The sequence below is a fragment of the Aegilops tauschii genome, chromosome 6, assembly GCF_002575655.3.
Source record: "Aegilops tauschii subsp. strangulata cultivar AL8/78 chromosome 6, Aet v6.0, whole genome shotgun sequence".
NCBI classification, from domain to species: Eukaryota; Viridiplantae; Streptophyta; class Magnoliopsida; order Poales; family Poaceae; genus Aegilops; species Aegilops tauschii.
The window spans coordinates 486101084-486121232 of NC_053040.3; the positions used below are offsets into that span (position 1 = coordinate 486101084).

The 20149-nt window shown below is 42.2% G+C and overlaps 1 protein-coding gene across 1 annotated transcript; it reads left to right on the forward strand.

The window, feature by feature from the left end:
- The first annotated feature begins 4522 nt into the window (after window positions 1–4522).
- Window positions 4523–5590, forward strand: LOC109771144 (BTB/POZ and MATH domain-containing protein 1-like). Its single transcript, XM_020329847.3, has one exon. It carries the CDS (start codon window positions 4523–4525, stop codon window positions 5588–5590), a length of 1068 nt encoding a protein of 355 aa, XP_020185436.1.
- Window positions 5591–20149: the final 14559 nt, after the last annotated feature.

Sequence of the window (20149 nt, forward strand, 5' to 3'; positions counted from 1 at the left end):
TCTCGTAATTGCAAATATTTTTGCTGATCATATATCATTTGTAGAGATTGAGGGCCACTGTACAGAGGACTGGTTGGAGATAAGGCTCTCAGTCTCAGGTGACCCAAACAGTTGCTGCTAGTAGTACAAGACTCATTTGGTAGTGTGGCCAGCAACAAAAGGAAGTTGCTTTGATTGGAAGGAATTACTAGTGCCAGCCAATAGCCACTCTCTAAGAGGACAGATGAATTGAAAGGCTTGAATGCTTATTTGCCTCTTAATTGTATGAGCTGGTACTGTGACAAAAGTATCCTGACCATGAGATTGGTCTGATGCATTACCTCTGATCAGACTACAGACTAGAAGAGTTTCCCCAAAATAAATTACTAGGATGGCAAAAAGGTTACAGGCCATAATTAACCTCGAAACACTGATTTTTCATCCTGCAGTAATTGGCCATAAATATACTAGTACTAACAATATGATCACCGATTACAGAGATAGAAACTGCAATGTAGGATGATGAGTGAGTCTTTCCAGGGATGAAACCACAATATCAGTCGTCATGACACTGCACACCCACGGGTCGGTGTGGCTGCAGAGCTGGCCTTTGTGTTGCTTGTATATTTTCACGGGCCACGTAAAAACTAGGTGAGCAGGGAATACTCAAGAAAAATGAAAACTAGGTTAGCCGGGAGCAGAGCTCCACCCCTCCATGGAGTCTTCCTATTCCCTTCCTGTTATGGGGAATAGTCGGGTGAATGCGTGAAGCAGCTTGCATGGGCGACCGTGGCGCAGGCCAGTAAGACTCAAATATTTTTATTTAGAGAAATGTATTTTTTTCAAAAGTTTTAAAAACATTGTCAAAAATCAGTTTAACGCACATAAAAACATTCATATATAAAAATAGATGTTCATGTATTAGAAAATTATTCACGCATTAAAAAAGATTACATATTTTTTAGAAAATAATAATCATGGATTTAGAAAAGGTTAAAATATACTATGATGCTAAAATTGAAACCGGTGATGTTCTGATGCTACAGGCTACATCCCAAACACTAAATACACCTGAATTTACATGAAATTCGGCTTTGAATCATATGGTTCTCGAGGGGTATATATTTGGAGATCATAACGCGGGGGGGTCAAATGCCCCCCTCCCCTCGATTTACATTAGTCCTTCTTGACAAATGTCCCCTCGATTTACATTAGGCTGCTCCTAATGCTCCATCCTAGATCAGTGCTAAGCCTGCCACGCGAGCAAAAAACTGATGTGGCATGTTAATTAATGAGGAGAGAGTCTCGTTTGGTATCCTCGGGAGGAAGTACACTGCTATGCACAAGACGAATGTACGCACAATCCACACCCGACAAATCATCTACACCATTGGATTACCACGTCGTTTTAATCTGTGTGGCTTCTAATCACGTCGGGCGCAAATCGTGCAGGAGCAGATCGTCTGCGCAGGTACCTAGGCAAAAGGTGGAGTTAATCGATCCTGTGCGCTGAACTGAGCCGTCGCTCCTTTTTCGCATTCTTCCCCAACTCCACCGGGTGCAGCCCCTGCCGCCGCTTCTTCTTCCTAGCCTAGCGTTGTCGCCCCGGTGCAGCCACATCGCCCTCCACCCGCAGCGCAGCCATCCCATCCTCGGTTTCAGCCAGCCGGATGGACCATCGCCGGGAGAAGGTCGCAGCGACACCACCTGGTCCTCCTCGGTTCGCCGCAGCCCCATCGGTTCCGCCTCTGTTCGCCGCGGCACCACGGCTCCTCCTCGATTCGCCGCCAGCAGCAGCTCCTCCGCCCAGTCACCACCAGGTCATTGGTAAGAGCGAGCATACGTTGCAAAATTTGTATGGATTCCGTATCATTGGTCCATGGATTCAGTACGCATTTGACAGAAAGAGTAAGAGAAAGAGAGAAGGTTGATACAAACTGCAGCTTCTCGTGCATGACTGCATGCCTGCAGAGTGATAGCATCACTTCTCTCTTACTCTTTCAATCTAATTATTCACATGTCCATGGATTCCTAGTTTGATATAAACTGCAGTCATCCATTGATTCCATATTAAAAAATTTCAGAAGTCATGGCCATCTAATTTGATAGAAACTGAAATCCAAGTCCATCGATTCTGAGTTTCTTACCATATTCTCTTACAGAAAGTACAGTTCATCGATTTCTTTTGCACATCATGACCATCTAATTTGAGTGTTTGCCGAAACGTACTTGCTGATTTTACTCTACACAAGTCAGCTTGTATCACTAGTTAATTTTTTTCTACACAATAAGAAGGAATATAGTATGTACAAATGTAGTAGTATTAGCATATTCAGAAGTATCACTAACTGAAGGACAGCTGCATATATATGTAAATCTGTAGCAATCTTTTTACAGAATCAAACTGACTTCGGTTCAGTTCAAAGTTTTGCTATCTAGTCATACAAATTATCAAATACTCCCTCTGTAAACTAATATAAGAGCGTTTAGATCACTACCTTAGTATTCTAAACGCTCTTATATTAGTTTACGGAGGGAGTAGTTATCTAGTGATACAAACTACAGTTCAGATTGTCAAACACTAGCTATCTAGTGATGCAAGCTACAGGTCAGAAGTAGCTCCTTTTTTTTACTGAATCAAACTGAGTTAAGTTGTTAGCATGAAAAGTTTAAAATTATGTCATTGTTCTCTTGTTCAGGAATGGCCCTGATGATACACATCAACAAGATGATAGTATTTCCAGAAACACTACAAATCCAGCCGATTTATACACACTTGATGAATTCCTAGCTGAGGAGGATATGCTAGACTCCTTCGCTGAGGAGTTTGCTGTGGAGTTGAAGGGGACACTTGAATCTCTTGAAGCAAGATCACTTAGCAGGAGTGGTCCGAGGATATACATCAATAGGCCGCCCATCAACAACTTGTACGAGATTACTTCTCCCACAACCCTCTCCACCGTGCCAAAACATTCCGGAGAAGATTCAGGATGAGACGACCTCTCTTTCTTCGCATCGTCAATGCGCTAGGCGATTGGTCTCCACACTTCACCACAAGGAAAGATGCCCTTAACCGTGAAGGGCTCTCTCCGCTTCAAAAATGCACAGCGGCGATACGTCAATTGGCTTATGGCACACCTGCAGACAGTCTTGATGAATATCTCAAGATTAGCAAGACTACCGCAATTGATTGCTTGAAGAACTTCGTGCAACGAGTGATTGATACCTATGACGTGGAATATTTACGAAGCCCCAACACTGAAGATACAAAGTGCTTGCTTCGCATTGGCGAAGGTTGTGGGTTTCCAGGCATGTTAGGAAGCCTGGACTGTAAGCATCGGCGTTGGGAAAAATGTCCTATTGCATGGAAGGGCCAATTTACTCCCGGTGATAAAGGGTGGCCTAGTCTTATTCTGGAGGCAGTTGCTTCGCAAGATAGCTTGCATCATTCTTCATAATATGGTAGCTTGCATCATTCTTCATAATATGGTAGTCGAGGATGAAAAAGAAGAGGCGGCTAATATTCTTGATTTGAATGAGGAGGCCAGTACATCCATTGTCCTACCATCAGTATTCACACATGGCAACATACCAGTATTCGCCCAGGTGCTACAAAGAGACGCAAGAATCCGAGATGGCGTGACTCACAGAGCACTCAAAACTGATTTGGTAGAGCATATTTGGAAAAAGTTTGGGCCAAAATAGATTTTGATGACATCTTATTGACACTTTATGTATGGACTCAAGTTAAATATATTCTCGTGTGTTTAACTTGAGGGATATTATTTGCTTAATACAAGGCACAAGTAGGCCACAAAGTTTACATACTACAAAATATCCTATAGTTAATTGAATGAAGAGCTCTTAGCTACAGGAAGCTAAGCACATATGCATTGGAGAATTTGGATGCTAAGCTATTTAATATGTTTAGCACCTCATCTAAGCACCTGTGCATTGAAAGAAGCCTTAGTCCCACTCACCATGCATTAATACATGGTGCTGAGCTGGTGTGGCAACGGAATGATACTTGCGGTCGGCCTCATCGCACTAGTCCTACGCTACATAACCTATAGGCTGCAGAAGAACCACGAACATCAGCTGCGGTGCGTGGACACCGACGTCGAGCGGCAAGAGCCTCCTACGCCACCGATTTGATAGAATTTTGATATATTTATCTATAAATTTGGTCAAAATTAAAGAGGTTTGACTTTTCAAAAAAACTAATGCATCTAATATTTCGGCAGAAAAACGTAGTACTACTGGTCAGCGCTGTAGAATCAGACAAAGCAAACCCTTGAGATTCCACTAAAATCTCAGAGCATGGCAATGTACTGGCGTCTCTTCGTGAAGGTAAACGAGTAAATTAATGACAGGCAACCAGAACGAGAACATGCAAATGAAGTCTGCCGTTTTCATTAAAACTGAAGGTGAAACCAATCGATCCAGCTTCCAGCGTACACCTCTATATAAATGCACGCAGCAAAACCTTTCCTCTCTCCCATCTTCCCAATCCATCCATCCATCCATCCATCCCACCACCAGAATGGCGGAGCACTGCAAGATTTCTGCTGCCATTGTAGCCGAGTCCGAGGAGAGATCAAGGTCATATGCCTTTGGATACTCAAGAACCAAGCGGCTGATCAAGGTCCACGAGAGCGTGACATCTCCCCCTTTCTGCGTCGGAGGTCACGACTGGATCCTTGAGTACGTCCCCAAAAATGGAGTTCTAATATCCGTCTACCTGGTTCTCGATTCCGCTGGCGCAAAAGACGTGAAGGCAAAGGTCAGGTTCTCTTTACTCGACAACGACGGCGTCCCGGTGCCGTCGTGCAGCCACACCATCCCTGAACATGTCTTCCCAGGCAAAGGATCAGCCTGGGGAGTCTTCAATTTCGTTAAGCGAGAGGATCTGGAGCGACCGGCGCACCTGATAGAGGACTGCTTCACCATCCGTTGCGACGTCACGGTCATGAAGGAGTTCAAGGGCCAACAAAATGGCTGGTTCGTCAAGGTCCCTCCGAGCGACTTGCACCGGCATCTCGGCGACTTTCTGAAGAGCGGGGATGGAACGGACGTGACCTTCCAAGTCGACGGCAAGACCTTCTCGGCCCATCGGTCCGTGCTCGCTGCTCGGTCGCCCGTGTTTAAGGCGGAACTCTTCGGCGCCATGAAGGAGAACTCCCGTGATCCGGTTAAAGTCGAGGATATGGAAGCCGACGTGTTCGGATCCTTGCTCCACTTCATATACACGGACTCGCTGCCGCAGATGACCCGTGAGGGAGACGATGCGGTGGCAGCTAGCCATCTTCTTGTAGCGGCGGACAGGTACGACGTCCAGAGGCTGAAGCTCATCTGCGAGGAGAAACTGTGCAGCCACATTGACACCGACACTGTGACGACCAGCTTGGTTCTGGCTGAGCAACATAACTGCCATGGGCTCAAGGAAGCATGTCTACAGTTCCTTGCTTCTCCGGCCAATTTGGAGGCGATGAAAGCAAGCGATGGCTATGTGCATCTCAAAAGCAGTTGCCCGTCTGTTCTCAAGGAGTTGATCGCTAGACTCCTGCCCGTTGAACTGAAAGCGGCCAAGGACATTGTCATGGAAATTTAGTACTCGTCCTAGGAGGATTAGAGCGTTTTGCATCCATCGATGACATGGTCCACAGAGTCTATGCTACACTGGCTATCTATCTATATTTGTATTTATTTTTGAGAGATCATGATTTGTCACCATAGTCCATCGATAACCATTGAAGTCTATGCTACACTGGTTATCTATAATATGCTTTCTATTTATTTTTGAGAGATCCAATGTTGCAACCCTAACATGAAAAATACAATCAATATCATAGACAATAATAATTTCTTTATATATCTCAGAAAAAGCTTCTTTTACAACCTAGAGTTCACTTCACTCAAAAGAGAAGTGGTAAAGCATTTGAATCACTCGATGGCTGAATTGCTGATGGCTCGGCCCTCTTCTCTGCTTTCTGAATGTGCAGCAGGTTCCTATCCAGGAGGAGAGAAGACACACTGTCGATGAGTGGGTGAAGTAAAGAAATCCCCTTGTGCACAGAGAATAAACTGATACCACACACATACAGCCCACAGACTCTGCAGTGTTGAACTCATCAGATGAATATTCCATTAGCATCTCGCAGTAAAGTGACAATATTGTCAAATACCCTCATATACTGTTAGTCTAGCATATGACAACAGCGGTTTGCAACAGTACATATGACAACACTATTGTTCTACAGCACTGTACATGTTGGCGGTAAAAATATTAATAACACATAATAAGATAAGTCAGTAAAATCTGATGGCAAGTTTCATGCCTTGATTGTCCATTTGTTCCATGCAGGAGAAGAGAAGACATTGTGAGTGAGGCCGTGGAGAAACTTGCGCGGAGAGAATAACTGACAACACACGCATGGCATAGCGATAACACATTGCAGTTTCGAGCCCATCAGATGAATATTCAGTTGATGTCTGCCAATCAGTGACAGCATTATCAAATATCCTCATATAGTCATGAAATCTTGCTTCTGAGTTCTCACTGTAAACCTGGAATTTCTACTTTATTTTTTTGCATGAGGACCTGCAAATTATTTCAGGGAACATTTAATCATGTGAATTACTGAGGATCCATGGCCCAGTTAGGCCCTGGAGATGCAAAGAAAGGAGTAAAAAATAGGTCCTACTTTAGCAAATTATTTTGACCTGAATAGTGGAACCCAGCATAATAATGCCGGGAATTTATTTCAACAATGTGCTTCGGCACATGTGCTAGATGCAATCGAGCTCTCTTAATTTGATTCTCTCACCAAATAGATGCAAAGAAAATATAGTTCTCATAGCTGCAAGTATTTTTGCTGATCATAACAATAAGATCAAAAGTTCAGAAAAAAAAACAATAAGATCACAGATTACAGAGATAGAAACTGCAATGGAGGATGAGTGAGTCTTTCCAGGGATGAAACCACAATATCAGTCATCATGACACTTTGTCGGTGTGGCTGAGCTGGCTTTTGTGTTGCTTATTTTCATGGGCCACGTAAAGACTAGGTGAGCAGGGAATTCCGAAGAAAAAAGAAAAGTAGGTGAGCCGGGAGCAGACGCTCCATGCCTCCTCGGAGTCTTCCTATTCCCTTCCCATTGTGGGGAATAGTCGGGTGAATGCGTGAAGCGTCTTACATGGGTGTGAAGCAGGCTAGTAAGACTCTGAATTTTTGTTTAGAAACAAATTATTTTATTCAAAAGGTTTTTAAAATATTGTAGAAAAAATAAGTTTTAAAAAGGAAAAGTTATATTGCAGCAAATGAGAAAACGTTCATGTACGCACATAAAAATATTCATATATAAAATAAAATGTTAATGTATTAAAATAATATTCATGCATTAAAAAAGGTTTAGGTATTTTTTAGGAAAAAAATCATGGATTTAGAAAAGGCTCACAATGCTAAAATTGAAACCGGTGATGTTCTGATGCTACAGGCTACATACCAAACACTAAATATACAAACAACTGAATTTACATAGAATTCAGAGACCACAACAAGAGGGGGGGGGGGGGGGGGGGGGGGGGATGTCCCCCTCCCTCGATTTATATGAGTCCGATTCACCTGCAGAGACTCTATATCAGTGTTCGATGGATTCTCCCCACGCTACTCAACCACATTCTACGGGAGACATCTGCATTGCTATATTCAAGTACAGAGGTAACTAAACAAGATCTGCCGTTAAAAAAATAAACATTAGTTGGCTAGGTGAGTGTTTGCAGACAACTACATTAATTTGTGGCAGTACAACAAAGAAAGAAGGCCTTCAGAAAAAAAAACGAACGAAGGAAATCTAGAAGAGACGTAATGTAACAACCAATTTCTCTGATTCCAATGTGCTTGGGAAAGGAGGTTTGGGAAAAGTCTGCAAGGATATATTGGAAAATGGCAATGAAATTGTTGTCAAATAGTTTACTAATGATTCAGGACAAGGCATAGAGTAGCTTAGAAATGAAGTAAATTCAATTGCCAGGTAGTAGCATTTGCTTCTCATATATAAATACTTACCTAACAAGAGTCTGGTCGCCTTCCTTTTTGGTATGTTTTGATCACTTGGACCTTTTAGATTGGCAAATGATATTGTTTGCAAGTAACTTATGCTTACTGGCATTTGAACATGCTACAAGAAAATCATTGCTTGATTGGGCGACTAGATTCAATATAATAAACGGGATAGTGAGAGGACTTCTGTTTCTCCACCAAGATTCAAGTGTAAAGATAGCTCATATAGATCTCAAAGAAGACAACATCTTGTTGGATGCAGAAATGAATCCCAAGATGGCATATTTCAGCATGTAAGAATCTTTGGGGGAAACCATCAACAATAGAACATAAATTATGTTGTTCTGACATTGTAAGTGGATTCTTATGCAACCCTTACAATATGGATTTCTTGCCATGGTTTAATTCAATCCCTTTTCACCCGCGCGCGGGGGGGGGGGCAATGCCCCCCTCTCCTAGATTTACATGAGTCCTACTCACTCGCTCTTGCTTGCCAGGCGCCAACATTGTTTGCACCATGCATAGGGATTCGATTACGACATTCAAATACAGAGGTAACTAAACAAGATCTCCTGTTTTAAAATGTACACATTATTTGCCCAACTGACTGTTAGGAGAGAAAATGTGTTGATCTGCAATAGTCCACCCAAGAACGAAGGCCTTCGGAAAAAACAAACATTTGCAACACCAATTTTACCGATTCCAATGATATTATTTGACAATTTAAAATTGTCATAATAATAATAAAATTATTTTTACAAAAAGATATTCTATGTATTCTAGTATGAAAAGCATTTTTGTATTCCTATATTTCAACATATACTTATTTTTTTTAAATGTCAATGCATGCCAATACAAATATACGTAAAACCTTATATTTTTTCAAATGTTAAAAATAAAATATAAAATAAACTTAAATAAAAGGATTGCATTTTAAAATCTAAATAAAAATTAGAAAAATGTGACAAGAAAAAATAACAAAAGATAAAAATAGAAAACAAAAGCAAAAGGAGGGAAACTGAAACTTGGGCCGTCCTAGTGAGGGGCATGTTAGTGCTCACTGTGATTCTTCCCTTAAATGCAGAGAATAGGCTTAACCAGAATAATGCCCTTCCCTAAAAAGTATCGCTTTTCCAACAGTTTAATTCCAAAACAAACTGTTAATTTGTCACCATTTTCAAGCAATGGGTATCATATAGTAGTTTTAGTTCCAACGACCAAGCAACATTGTTTTAGTGAAGTTACCCCATAGACAAGGCTCCAGATTTAACGAGGGCTAATTTCAGAAAGAACTTAAGCAATATGATGAGCATCAAGGGCCAAGAAGCTGCACTTGGCTTTGAGCTCTCTGCGTAGTTTGATTCTCTCATTTGGATCATGTACTTCATAAAAAAGGTTAATAAAATACAGCGCTCACAATCGCAAATATTTTACTAATCAGATCATTTTGTAGAGACCAAACCTTTCGAGAGATTGAGGACCATTGCCGCGACTGAAGCAATTGCGCGGAGGCAACAGTGCAAAGGACTGGATAAGGAGACAGGGATCTCCGCTCTCGAGTGCACAAAATACAGTTGCTGCAAGTACCAGACTAATACAGTTGCTGCAAGTACCACACTAACAAATTGAAAGGGAGTTGCTTTGATTGGACCTGATGAACTAACTAGCACTACCAACCAATAGCCGTTCTCTAAGAGGACAGATAACGAAAAATGGCTGGGATGCCTATTTGGTTCAGTTATAGGAGCTGGTACTGTGGCTGAGAAGATGCAAATTGTTAGTGTGCATAAGTAGGATGGCAAAATGTTAAGTAGGTGTAATAGGCACATAACCTCACAACACTGATTTTCAGTCCTGTGCTACTTCAGTAGAGGATAAGGGAATCTTGTCTCTCAAAATTTCATCGCAACATCAGACTTCATGAAAGTGCAGACTGCTGGCGCTGTGGCTTAAGAGCAGACCTTTATGTTTGGGCCATTATTATGTATGTATATTTTTTTTCATGGTCCACGACCCATTTGACACTGGACGTAGAGCCCTGGACAGACAGTTATGAGGCCTTTCTTAATCTCCTCACAGCCCTCCAGGGAATAATCAGGCAAGGCTCCTGATGGCGGCGCGGGGTGATAACCCACAAGTATAGGGGATCGCAACAGTTTTTGAGGGTAGAGTATTCAACCCAAATTTATTGATTTGACACAAGGGGAGTCAAAAATATTCTCAAGTATTACACTGGTAGAAAAAAGCCCTTTAGTCCCGGTTCGCAACAGCCTTTAGTCCCGGCTGTGCAACCGGGACTAAATATGCGCGACTAAAGACCCCCCCTTTAGTCGCGCCTCTTACGGACCGCGACTAAAGGCTTTAGTCCCGGTTCTTGTGGCTGACCGGGACTAAAGGCCCGTCCACGTGGGCGCCAGTGGTCCGTCGGGGCGGAGGACCTTTAGTCCCGGTTCTCGTGGCCAACCGGGACTAAAGGCCTCCTCCGCAGGTTTAGGGTTTTAGCCCCCCTAAACCTGGTTTCTTTTTAATTTGTAGTGTTTTATTTCTTTTATATTTTATTTTATGTTTTATTTTAATTTTGATGAAGTTTCAGTACACATATTGTACGCTACTATATACATGCATATGAAATTTCAAACAAGAAGAATTCAAGAGGAATATATAATATATATTCAATCTCGGGTGACTATATACAACTTCGAACAAGTTTCCATACACAATTAGGATGGATGACCATATATAACTTCGAACAAGTTTCAATCTCGGGTATGCATATAAATTTCTTCGTCCTCGGTATAGTGTTCTCCTTTAGGATTGATGACTTCCGTCATGAAAAATCCTGCTAATTCTTCTTGAATTGGTCGGAAGCGAGCTTCTGGACTAAGCCTCCTCCGCAAGTTATCCGTCGCGTTCCGCACGCTATCCGATGCCTTCCGCTCAGAGGTGTGTCTCCGGATGTTCTCACAAACATAGTATCCACATAGATTGGTCCCCGGTGGCTGCTTATCCACATTAACTAACCTTCTGAAATCTAGCTCATGTTTGAATTCACCGACAATTTCTTCTGAGAACCGTCTCCAAACCCTACAGGGCAAAGAAAATTAAATGAACAAGGGAGTTATTAGTTACTTGATATTAGGAAATGAACGAAAGAGACCGATCGATATAGAGCTCAAATGATTGAAAATAATTACTTTTGCAGCATTTTTCTCATGTCGGCCCAACGCTTTGGATCCGAATCCATAGAGTCCATGATTAGAACTCTGGAGGTGTGAAGTTCAATATTTAGCAGAATCCAGTGGAACCTGCGGACACGTTACATGCACAGTCATGCATAACTCATCGATTAGACATACCATGCATGGAGTAAACAAAAGAGAATGGGCACAAGAGAGAAACACTCACCCAAAATGGTAAGGAAATAGAATATGACTTTTGAGTTGATGCTTTCTAAGAAACTTGTACAAGTCTTTCTCCACGTCTTTGGGGTGATGTTGTAACACATGTCCATTAACGATATGTGGGTCAATGAACCCAACATCATGGATGTTTCTTATTTTGCATTCCCAAATCTTCAATCTGCATAATAGCATACGCAACAATATAGTTAGGACAATATATATATATATATATATAGTGCAGGCAATGAAGAACGAGATGAGGTAGAAATAAATCACTTATAGAACGTAGCAACTCAGCATAGATTTGTCGAGGTCGCGCAGATTGAACAGCTGGAACAATTCACTCATATGAACTTGTACAGAGTACCGTTTGGTGTGATGCTCATCTGTAACATCCGCATAAACATATTCTTTGTCGACCCATGTTATGAATTGCTTGTACCAACGTAGCAGATTTCGCATTTGTGGTGGTAGACTCTTTTCCCGCGCAGGCTCGACGAGAGGCCCATTCCGCACATATTGTAATGCTATCTCACATACTGGCGCATCCTCAAGGCCTAAGAAGGCACGAAGAGTCAAACCCATCTCGGACGCTTGTTTCATGGCACTCGCTACAGTCAATCCAAGTGCTGCCTCAGCTGCTATGATCTCGGGGTCCTCTTCCGGACCGGCTTTCACTATGAGCGGGGGGATCGATTGTTTCTTCTGCATACCGAGCTGGTCAACTTGTTTCCTGCTTTTTTTACTTTCTTCTTTCTCCTCCTTCAATATTTTTGCTTGCCTACGAAGTTCATGTCCATAGTCGTCAGGCATATTCAGCTCGGCTTGGGACGGTGTCGTCAAAAAATCCTTAGCCCACTTCTTTTGCTTCTCAGTGAATACTTGCTTGGGCTCAGGCTCTTTTATCGCCTTCATATCCGCCTTCCATTTCTCATAATCAGCAGACGCGGCCAATTTGGTTTCAGCTTCACTAAGTTCCCAAGGCCTTGGGAGGAGAGGCTTCAGTGATGGCTCCGGTACCCTTGTGGTCTTAGGTACATAAGGGTCCGGGTTTCCTTGCTGTCCGCCTGCTTCTGCTTCTTCGCCGGAGGTGGATTGGGGGGCGTCGTACCCGCCGGAGGAGGATTGGGGGGCGTCGTACCCGCCGGAGGTTGTGGATCGGGGGACGGCGTCGAATGGCGTGAAGGAGGTGTAGGTGAACCACCACGACCACCACCACCGCCACCACCGCCACCACCACCATCGGAGGGGGGTGGACTTGCTAGCCTTGGCGCCTCGCCTGGAAACACTATGTACTTCTTTTTCCATATAATGATCTGGCGCTTGACATCTCCAAGTCTTCTCTCCCCTTCGGGTGTAGGTTTGTCAATCTCCAGGTCCTCAAACCCTTGGACTATGTCTTCCACCATGACACGAGCATAGCCATATGCAATGGGGTTGTTGTGGTGGAGTGCTCCAGGTGTACAGGGTAAAGCACTGCCGCTAGCTACCTTCGTGGAAACGTTCCCCACGGGATAATGCAGATCACATTCTTTCATCTCCTTTACATCATCCACGGGGTAGTGAGGCTCCGGTGCACGAATCTCGATCATCGGTGCACTAGCACCAGGCGGGGCATCCGTGGAAGCCACGCTGCTTCTCCGCTGCTGGCTTCCGCGATCCGCTTCATGATCTTCATGCGGCCCTGCAGCCGATTTTTCTTTTACTAGTTCATGCACGGTCTGCTTCAACTCATGGAGTTCCGATGCAAACTTCGTCATAAGATCTGCATCCCGGTCCGTCTTTCTCTTACGGCTTCTGTAACAGTACGGGTCATTGTCCTGGGAAAACCCTACTTTCCACGGAACTTTGCCTTTGCCTCGTACACGTCCTCCGTGTTCATCATTCCCGAGGGCTGTTGTCAGTGCGTCTTTCTCTCTGTTGAACTTGATCAAGCCCTCTTGAGCTTGGGTCATTGCGTCAATAAGGGCTTGGGTGGGAGCAAACTGTCTCTGCCGGTGAACACACACCCCTGTCTCCGGGTCTAGCGATCCCCCATGCCCGTACCACCAGCTTTTGGCCCTTGGGTCCCATCCCTCTGTACCTAGAGGGATTCCTCGCACCCTCACGTCCTCCTCCATCTTCTGCCACCTAGGCTCCGAAAGGCGGTATCCTCCTGGCCCCATAATATGATGGAACTTTTTCTTACTCGCATTATCCTTATTTTTTCGATATTTCCTTGAAATGCTCCGATTGCTTTTGCCTCACAAATTCTGGCCAATCATCTTTCAGTTTCTCATGTTGTCCATTGAAATCCGGAGTCTTGCCCTTGTTGACATAGTCACGGGTTAAATTTTTCTTGAAGTTCCGGAATGCTTCGCCCATCTTCTGAAGAGCGAACTCTTTAACTAGCCTCCTCCTCTGACGTCCACCCGGAACCTCGTTACCGAATTCATCGACTTTGTTGTATTCCGGAGGTAGAATGAAATGTTCCATAAGCTTTCTCCAGCAATCCTTTTTCGTTCTGACAAAACTGAAACCAAGACGTGCCTTCTTTGGCTCCTTCCATTCCTGGACGGTGATCGGGACGTTGTCTCTAACAACGACTCCGCATTGGTTGATAAACTTTGAGGTGTGCTGTAGGGGCTTGCCGGTTTCACTGACAAACTCAATGGCATATGTTTCTCCTGTTTTCATCGCCTTGGATTTGCCACGTTTTGTCGTACTCGATCCGGAGGGCTAAAAAAAGAAAGAGAGTCGCGCGCGTTAATACATATGTATTCACATTTCAGTAAGTTTGTATCACGAGAGGCTCAATGTATATATATACCTCGCCGGAGGTGGTTGCTACTTGCAATTCGAGATCGTCGTTTGTTGACGGTTGACCTCCGTCGACAATGTCCGTTCCTTCACCTTCTTGATCATCGACAATCTCTGTTCCACCGTCAAGGTTCAGAAAAGAAGAGACTACATCCTCTTCTTGCTCATATTCTGAGCCCGGCACATAAGGAATCTCGTTGTTGATGATGCCCATTAAATAACGTTCAGCCTCCGGATCCCTAAGCGGCTCGGCTCTATCGTCCGCCATATGTCACTCCTGCATGTAGTAAAAATTCTTTAAGTATAAAGGAATTAAAAAATAAGATTAAGGGGACATAGAGAAGGAGGAATTAAAAAATAAGATTAAGCGGCTCGGTTTCTTTTGTTTTGTTTTTCTTTGTTTTTCTTTTTGGTTTTCATTTGGTTTCTTTCTTCTTCCTTTTTTCTTCTTTTTTTCTTCTTCCTTTTTCTTTCTTCTTTCTTTTGGTTTTCATTTTTTTCTTCTTCCTTTTTCTTTCTTCTGTTTTTCTTCTTCCTTTTTCTTTCTTCTTTCTTTCTTCTTTCTTTTTTCTTCTTTCTTTTTTTCTTCTTCTTTCTTTTGGTTTTCATTTGGTTTTCTTTCTTCTTTCTTTTTGGTTTTCATTTGGTTTCTTTTGTTTTGTTTTCTTTGTTTTTCTTTTTGGTTTTCATTTGGTTTCTTTCTTCTTCCTTTTTTCTTCTTTTTTTCTTCTTCCTTTTTCTTTCTTCTTTCTTTCTTCTTTCTTTTTTTCTTCTTCCTTTTTTCCTTCTTCCTTTTTTCTTCTTCCTTTTTTTCTTCCTTTTTTTTTTCTTCTTTCTTTTGGTTTTCATTTGGTTTTCTTTCTTCTTTCTTTTTGGTTTTCATTTGGTTTCTTTTGTTTTGTTTTCTTTTTTTTTCTTCCTTTTTCTTTCTTCTTCCTTTTTTCTTCTTCCTTTTTCTTTCTTCTTTCTTTCTTCTTTCTTTTTTCTTCTTTTTTTCTTCTTCCTTTTTTCTTCTTCCTTTTTTTTCTTCTTCCTTTTTTTCTTCTTTCTTTTGGTTTTCATTTGGTTTTCTTTCTTCTTTCTTTTTGGTTTTCATTTGGTTTCTTTTGTTTTCTTTTTTTTCTTCTTCCTTTTTCTTTCTTCTTCCTTTTTCTTTCTTCTTCCTTTTTTCTTCTTCCTTTTTCTTTCTTCTTTCTTTCTTCTTTCTTTTTTTCTTCTTCCTTTTTTCTTCTTCCTTTTTTTTCTTCTTCCTTTTTTTCTTCTTTCTTTTGGTTTTCATTTGGTTTTCTTTCTTCTTTCTTTTTGGTTTTCATTTGGTTTCTTTTGTTTTGTTTTCTTTTTTTTTCTTTTTGGTTTTCATTTGGTTTCTTTCTTCTTCCTTTTTTCTTCTTTTTTTCTTCTTCCTTTTTCTTTCTTCTTTCTTTCTTCTTTCTTTTTTTCTTCTTCCTTTTTTTCTTCTTCCTTTTTCCTTCTTCCTTTTTTTTTCTTCTTCCTTTTTTTTCTTCTTTCTTTTGGTTTTCATTTGGTTTTCTTTCTTCTTTCTTTTTGGTTTTCATTTGGTTTCTTTTGTTTTGTTTTCTTTTTTTTCTTCTTCCTTTTTCTTTCTTCTTCCTTTTTTCTTCTTCCTTTTTCTTTCTGCTTTCTTTCTTCTTTCTTTTCTTCTTTTTTCATTTGGTTTGCGGCGGCGGGCAAGGGCAGGGGGCTGCGGCGGCGGCGGAGCGCTAAGGGCAGGGCACGGGCGGCGGCGGCGCTCACTGGGGACGGGGGCGGCGGCGCGCAGGGCGGCGGGCAAGGGCAGGGGCTGCGGCGGGCAAGGGCAGGGGCACGCTGCGGCGGCGGCGGAGTGCTAAGGGCAGGGCACGGGCGGCGGCGACGCTCACTGGGGATGGGGACGGCGGCGCGCAGGGCGTCGGCGTCGATCGGCGTCGGGGCAGGGCTTCGGCGTCGAGAGAGGAGAATGGGAAGTGGCGGAAACTGCTAAGTGCAGTATATATAGACATACCTTTAGTCCCGGTTGGGGAGGCGGACCGCGACTAAAGGTAAAGGTCCTTTTTCATATAAAATAAAACTAATTCATTTTAAAATCTTAAAAATACAATTATATATCAAAAAATCAGAAAAATAAAACTAATTCATTTTAAAATCTTGAAAATACAAATAATATATCAAAAAAATCAGAAAAATAAAACTAATTCATTTTAAAATCTAAAAAATACAAATAATATATCAAAAAATCAGAAAAATAAAAATAATTCATTTTAAAATCTTAAAAATACAATTATATATCAAAAAAATCAGAAAAATAAAACTAATTCATTTTAAAATCTTAAAAATACAAATAATATATCAAAAAAATCAGAAAAATAAAACTAATTCATTTTAAAATCTTGAAAATACAAATAATATATCAAAAAAATCATAAAAATAAAACCAATTCATTTTAAAATCTTAAAAATACAATTATATATCAAAGAAATCAGAAAAATAAAACTAATTCATTTTAAAATCTTACAAATACAAATAATATATCAAAAAAATCAGAAAAATGAAACTAATTCATTTTAAAATCTTAAAAAATACAATTATATATCAATAAAATCAGAAAAATAAAACTAATTCATTTTAAAATCTTAAAAATATAAATAATATATCAAAAAATTCAGTTCATCGATCCCTTGAAGGTTTGACAAAAGGTTTGATACATCATTCAGTTCATCGACCAAATACAAAGTTTGGTACAATAAATTATTACACATCAATTCTTCCCTTGTGTCCCTGCTTGCTTATGATTGTGCCGTATCCATGGAGCATCCTCATCATTTAACTTAATGCTTGGGTCAGTGTTCACTTTGAAGGGTGGAATTTCACCAAACATATTATAATCTTCTGACATGTCTGTCTTGTCCTCCACTCCCACGATGTTTCTTTTCCCTGAAAGAACAATGTGGCGCTTTGGATCATCGCATGATGTACTGATCGTTTTCTTATCTTTCCGTTTCCTCGGTTTGCTACTCATGTCCTTCAAATAAAAAACCTGAGCGACATCTTTGGCAAGGACGAATGGTTCGTCAAGGTAACCAAGATTGTTGAAATCCACCATTGTCATTCCGTATTGCTCGTCCACCTTTACCCCACCTCCTGTTAGCTTGAACCATTTGCACCGGAACAAAGGGACCTTAAAGGAGGGTCCATAGTCAAGTTCCCATATCTCCTCTATGTAACCATAATATGTGACCTTTCGCCCATTCTCGGTTGCTTCATCAAAGCGGACACCACTGTTTTGGTTGGTGCTCTTTTTATCTTGGGCGATGGTGTAAAATGTATTCCCATTTATCTCGTACCCTTGGAAAATCGTTATAGTCGAAGATGGTTTCTTGGCCAACATGTACAGCTGATCTCCAACATCATCATTGTCATTCATTAAATGTTTTCGCAACCAACTGCCGAAAGTCTCCATGTGGGCCTTTCTAATCCAGGATTCAGGCTTCCCCGGGTTGTCCGAGCGTAAAATATTATTGTGTTGCTCGAAGTACGGAGCCACCAAGCTGGAATTTTGCAGAACTGTGTGGTGTGCTTCAGTCATAGAATGACCGTCCATACATATCGTGGATTTCCTTCCGATCTTGCCTTTTCCACTTAGTCTCCCCTCGTGCCGCGATTGAGGAATACCAATCGGCTTAAGGTCAGGAACATAGTCAATACATAACTCAATTACCTCCTCATTTCCAAAGCCCTTGACGATGCTTCCTTCTGGCCTAGCACGGTTACGAACATATTTCTTTAATACTCCCATGAACCTCTCAAAGGGGAACATATTGTGTAGAAATACAGGACCGAGAATGGAATTCTCTTCGACTAGGTGGAGCAGGAGGTGCGTCATAATATCGAAGAAGGATGGTGGGAACACCAACTCTAAACTGATAAGGCATTGGACCACATCGTTCTGTAACCGTGGTAGATCTTCTGGATTGATTACCTTCTGAGAGATTGCATTGAGGAATGCACATAGCTTCACAATGGCTACTCGAACATTTTCCGGTAGGAGCCCCCTCAAAGCAATCGGAAGCAATTGCGTCATAATCACGTGGCAGTCGTGAGACTTCAGGTTTTGGAACTTTTTCTCCGCCATGTTTATTATTCCCTTTATATTCGACGAGAAGCCAGACGGGACCTTCATACTGCTCAAGCATTCAAAAAAATGACCTTCTCTTCTTTGGTAAGAGCGTAGCTGGCACGACCTTGAAACCATTCCGGATGCCGGTCATCTGGGTCTTTCAAAAGTTGCTGGTCCTGCCGTGCTTCCTTTGTATCATTTGTCTTCCCATACACGCCCAAGAAGCTTAGCAGGTTCACGCAAATATTCTTCGTAACATGCATCACGTCGATTGCAGAGCGGACATCTAGGACTTTCCAATATTCTAGCTCCCAAAATATAGATTTCTTCTTCCACATGGGTGCGTGCCCGTCAACTCCCCGCGGAACTGATTGTCCGCCAGGACCCTTTCCAAAGATGACTTTCAAATCCTTGACCATATCAAATATCTCAGCACCAGTACGTTCCGCAGGCTTCGGCCGGTGATCTGCCTTGCCGTTGAAATGCTTGCCTTTCTTTCTTACGTTATGATTTCGGGGAAGAAATCGACGATGACCCAGGTACACGTTCTTCTTACAATTAACCAAACGTACACTTTCAGTCTCATGTAAGCAGTGCGTGCATGCATTGTATCCCTTATTTGTCTGTCCCGAAAGGTTACTGAGAGCAGGCCAATCGTTGATGGTTACAAAAAGCAACGCTCGTAGGTCAAATTCCTCTCCTTTGTGCTCATCCCAGACACTTACACCAGGTCTGGCCCACAACTGTAAAAGTTCATCAACTAATGGCCTTAGGTACACATCGATGTCGTTCCCGGGTTGCTTTGGACCTTGGATGAGCACTGGCATCATAATGAACTTCCGCTTCATGCACAACCAAGGAGGAAGGTTGTAGATGCATAGAGTCACGGGCCAGGTGCTATGGCTGGAGCTCTGCTCGCCAAAAGGATTCATGCCATCAGTACTTAGACCAAATCTTATGTTCCTTGCGTCAGCTGCAAAATCTTTGAACACTCTGTCGATCTTTCTCCATTGCGTTCCATCAGCGGGGTGTCTCAACTCCCCGTCGGACTTACGGTCCTCTTTGTGCCATCGCAACGACTTGGCATGCTTTTTGTTCATGAACAGACGTTTCAACCGTGGTATTATAGGAGCATACCACATCACCTTGGCGGGAACCCTCTTCCTGGGTTTCTCGCCCTCAACATCGTCACCAGGGTCATCGCCTCTTATCTTATAACGCAATGCAGTGCATACAGGGCATTCATTCAAATTCTCGTATTCACCGCGGTAGAGGATGCAGTCGTTAATGCATGCATGTATCTTCAGAACCTCTAAACCTAGAGGGCAGACAACCTTCTTTGCTTCGTACGTACTGGCGGGCAACTCGTTATTCTTCGGAAACATATTCTTCAACATTTTCAGCAAATTTTCAAATGATGAGTCACCTACACCTTCCTGTGCCTTCCATTTTAGAAAATCCAGTGTGCAGCCCAGCTTTTTCAGACTATTATCGCATCCTGGATACAACGACTTTTTGTGATCCTCTAACATGCGATCCAAATTCTCCCTATCCTTGTCAGTTTCGCAGCGTCTCCGTGCATCAGCAATGGTCCGACCAAGATCATCAGCGGGCTCATCATGTGCCTCTTCTTCACCTTCACCTAACCCTTCCCCACCTTCAGCATCATCCTCCATGAAAGTATCACCGAAATGATCATGATAGTTGTCATCGATATCATCCCCTTCTTCATCTTCTTCCATTCTAACCCCTCTTTCTCCATGCTTGGTCCAACAATTATAGCTTGGCATGAA

Bases quoted from the DNA above. Each gene is read 5' to 3' on its own strand.
- LOC109771144 (XM_020329847.3), top strand. From the start codon at position 4,523: ATGGCGGAGCACTGCAAGATTTCTGCTGCCATTGTAGCCGAGTCCGAG.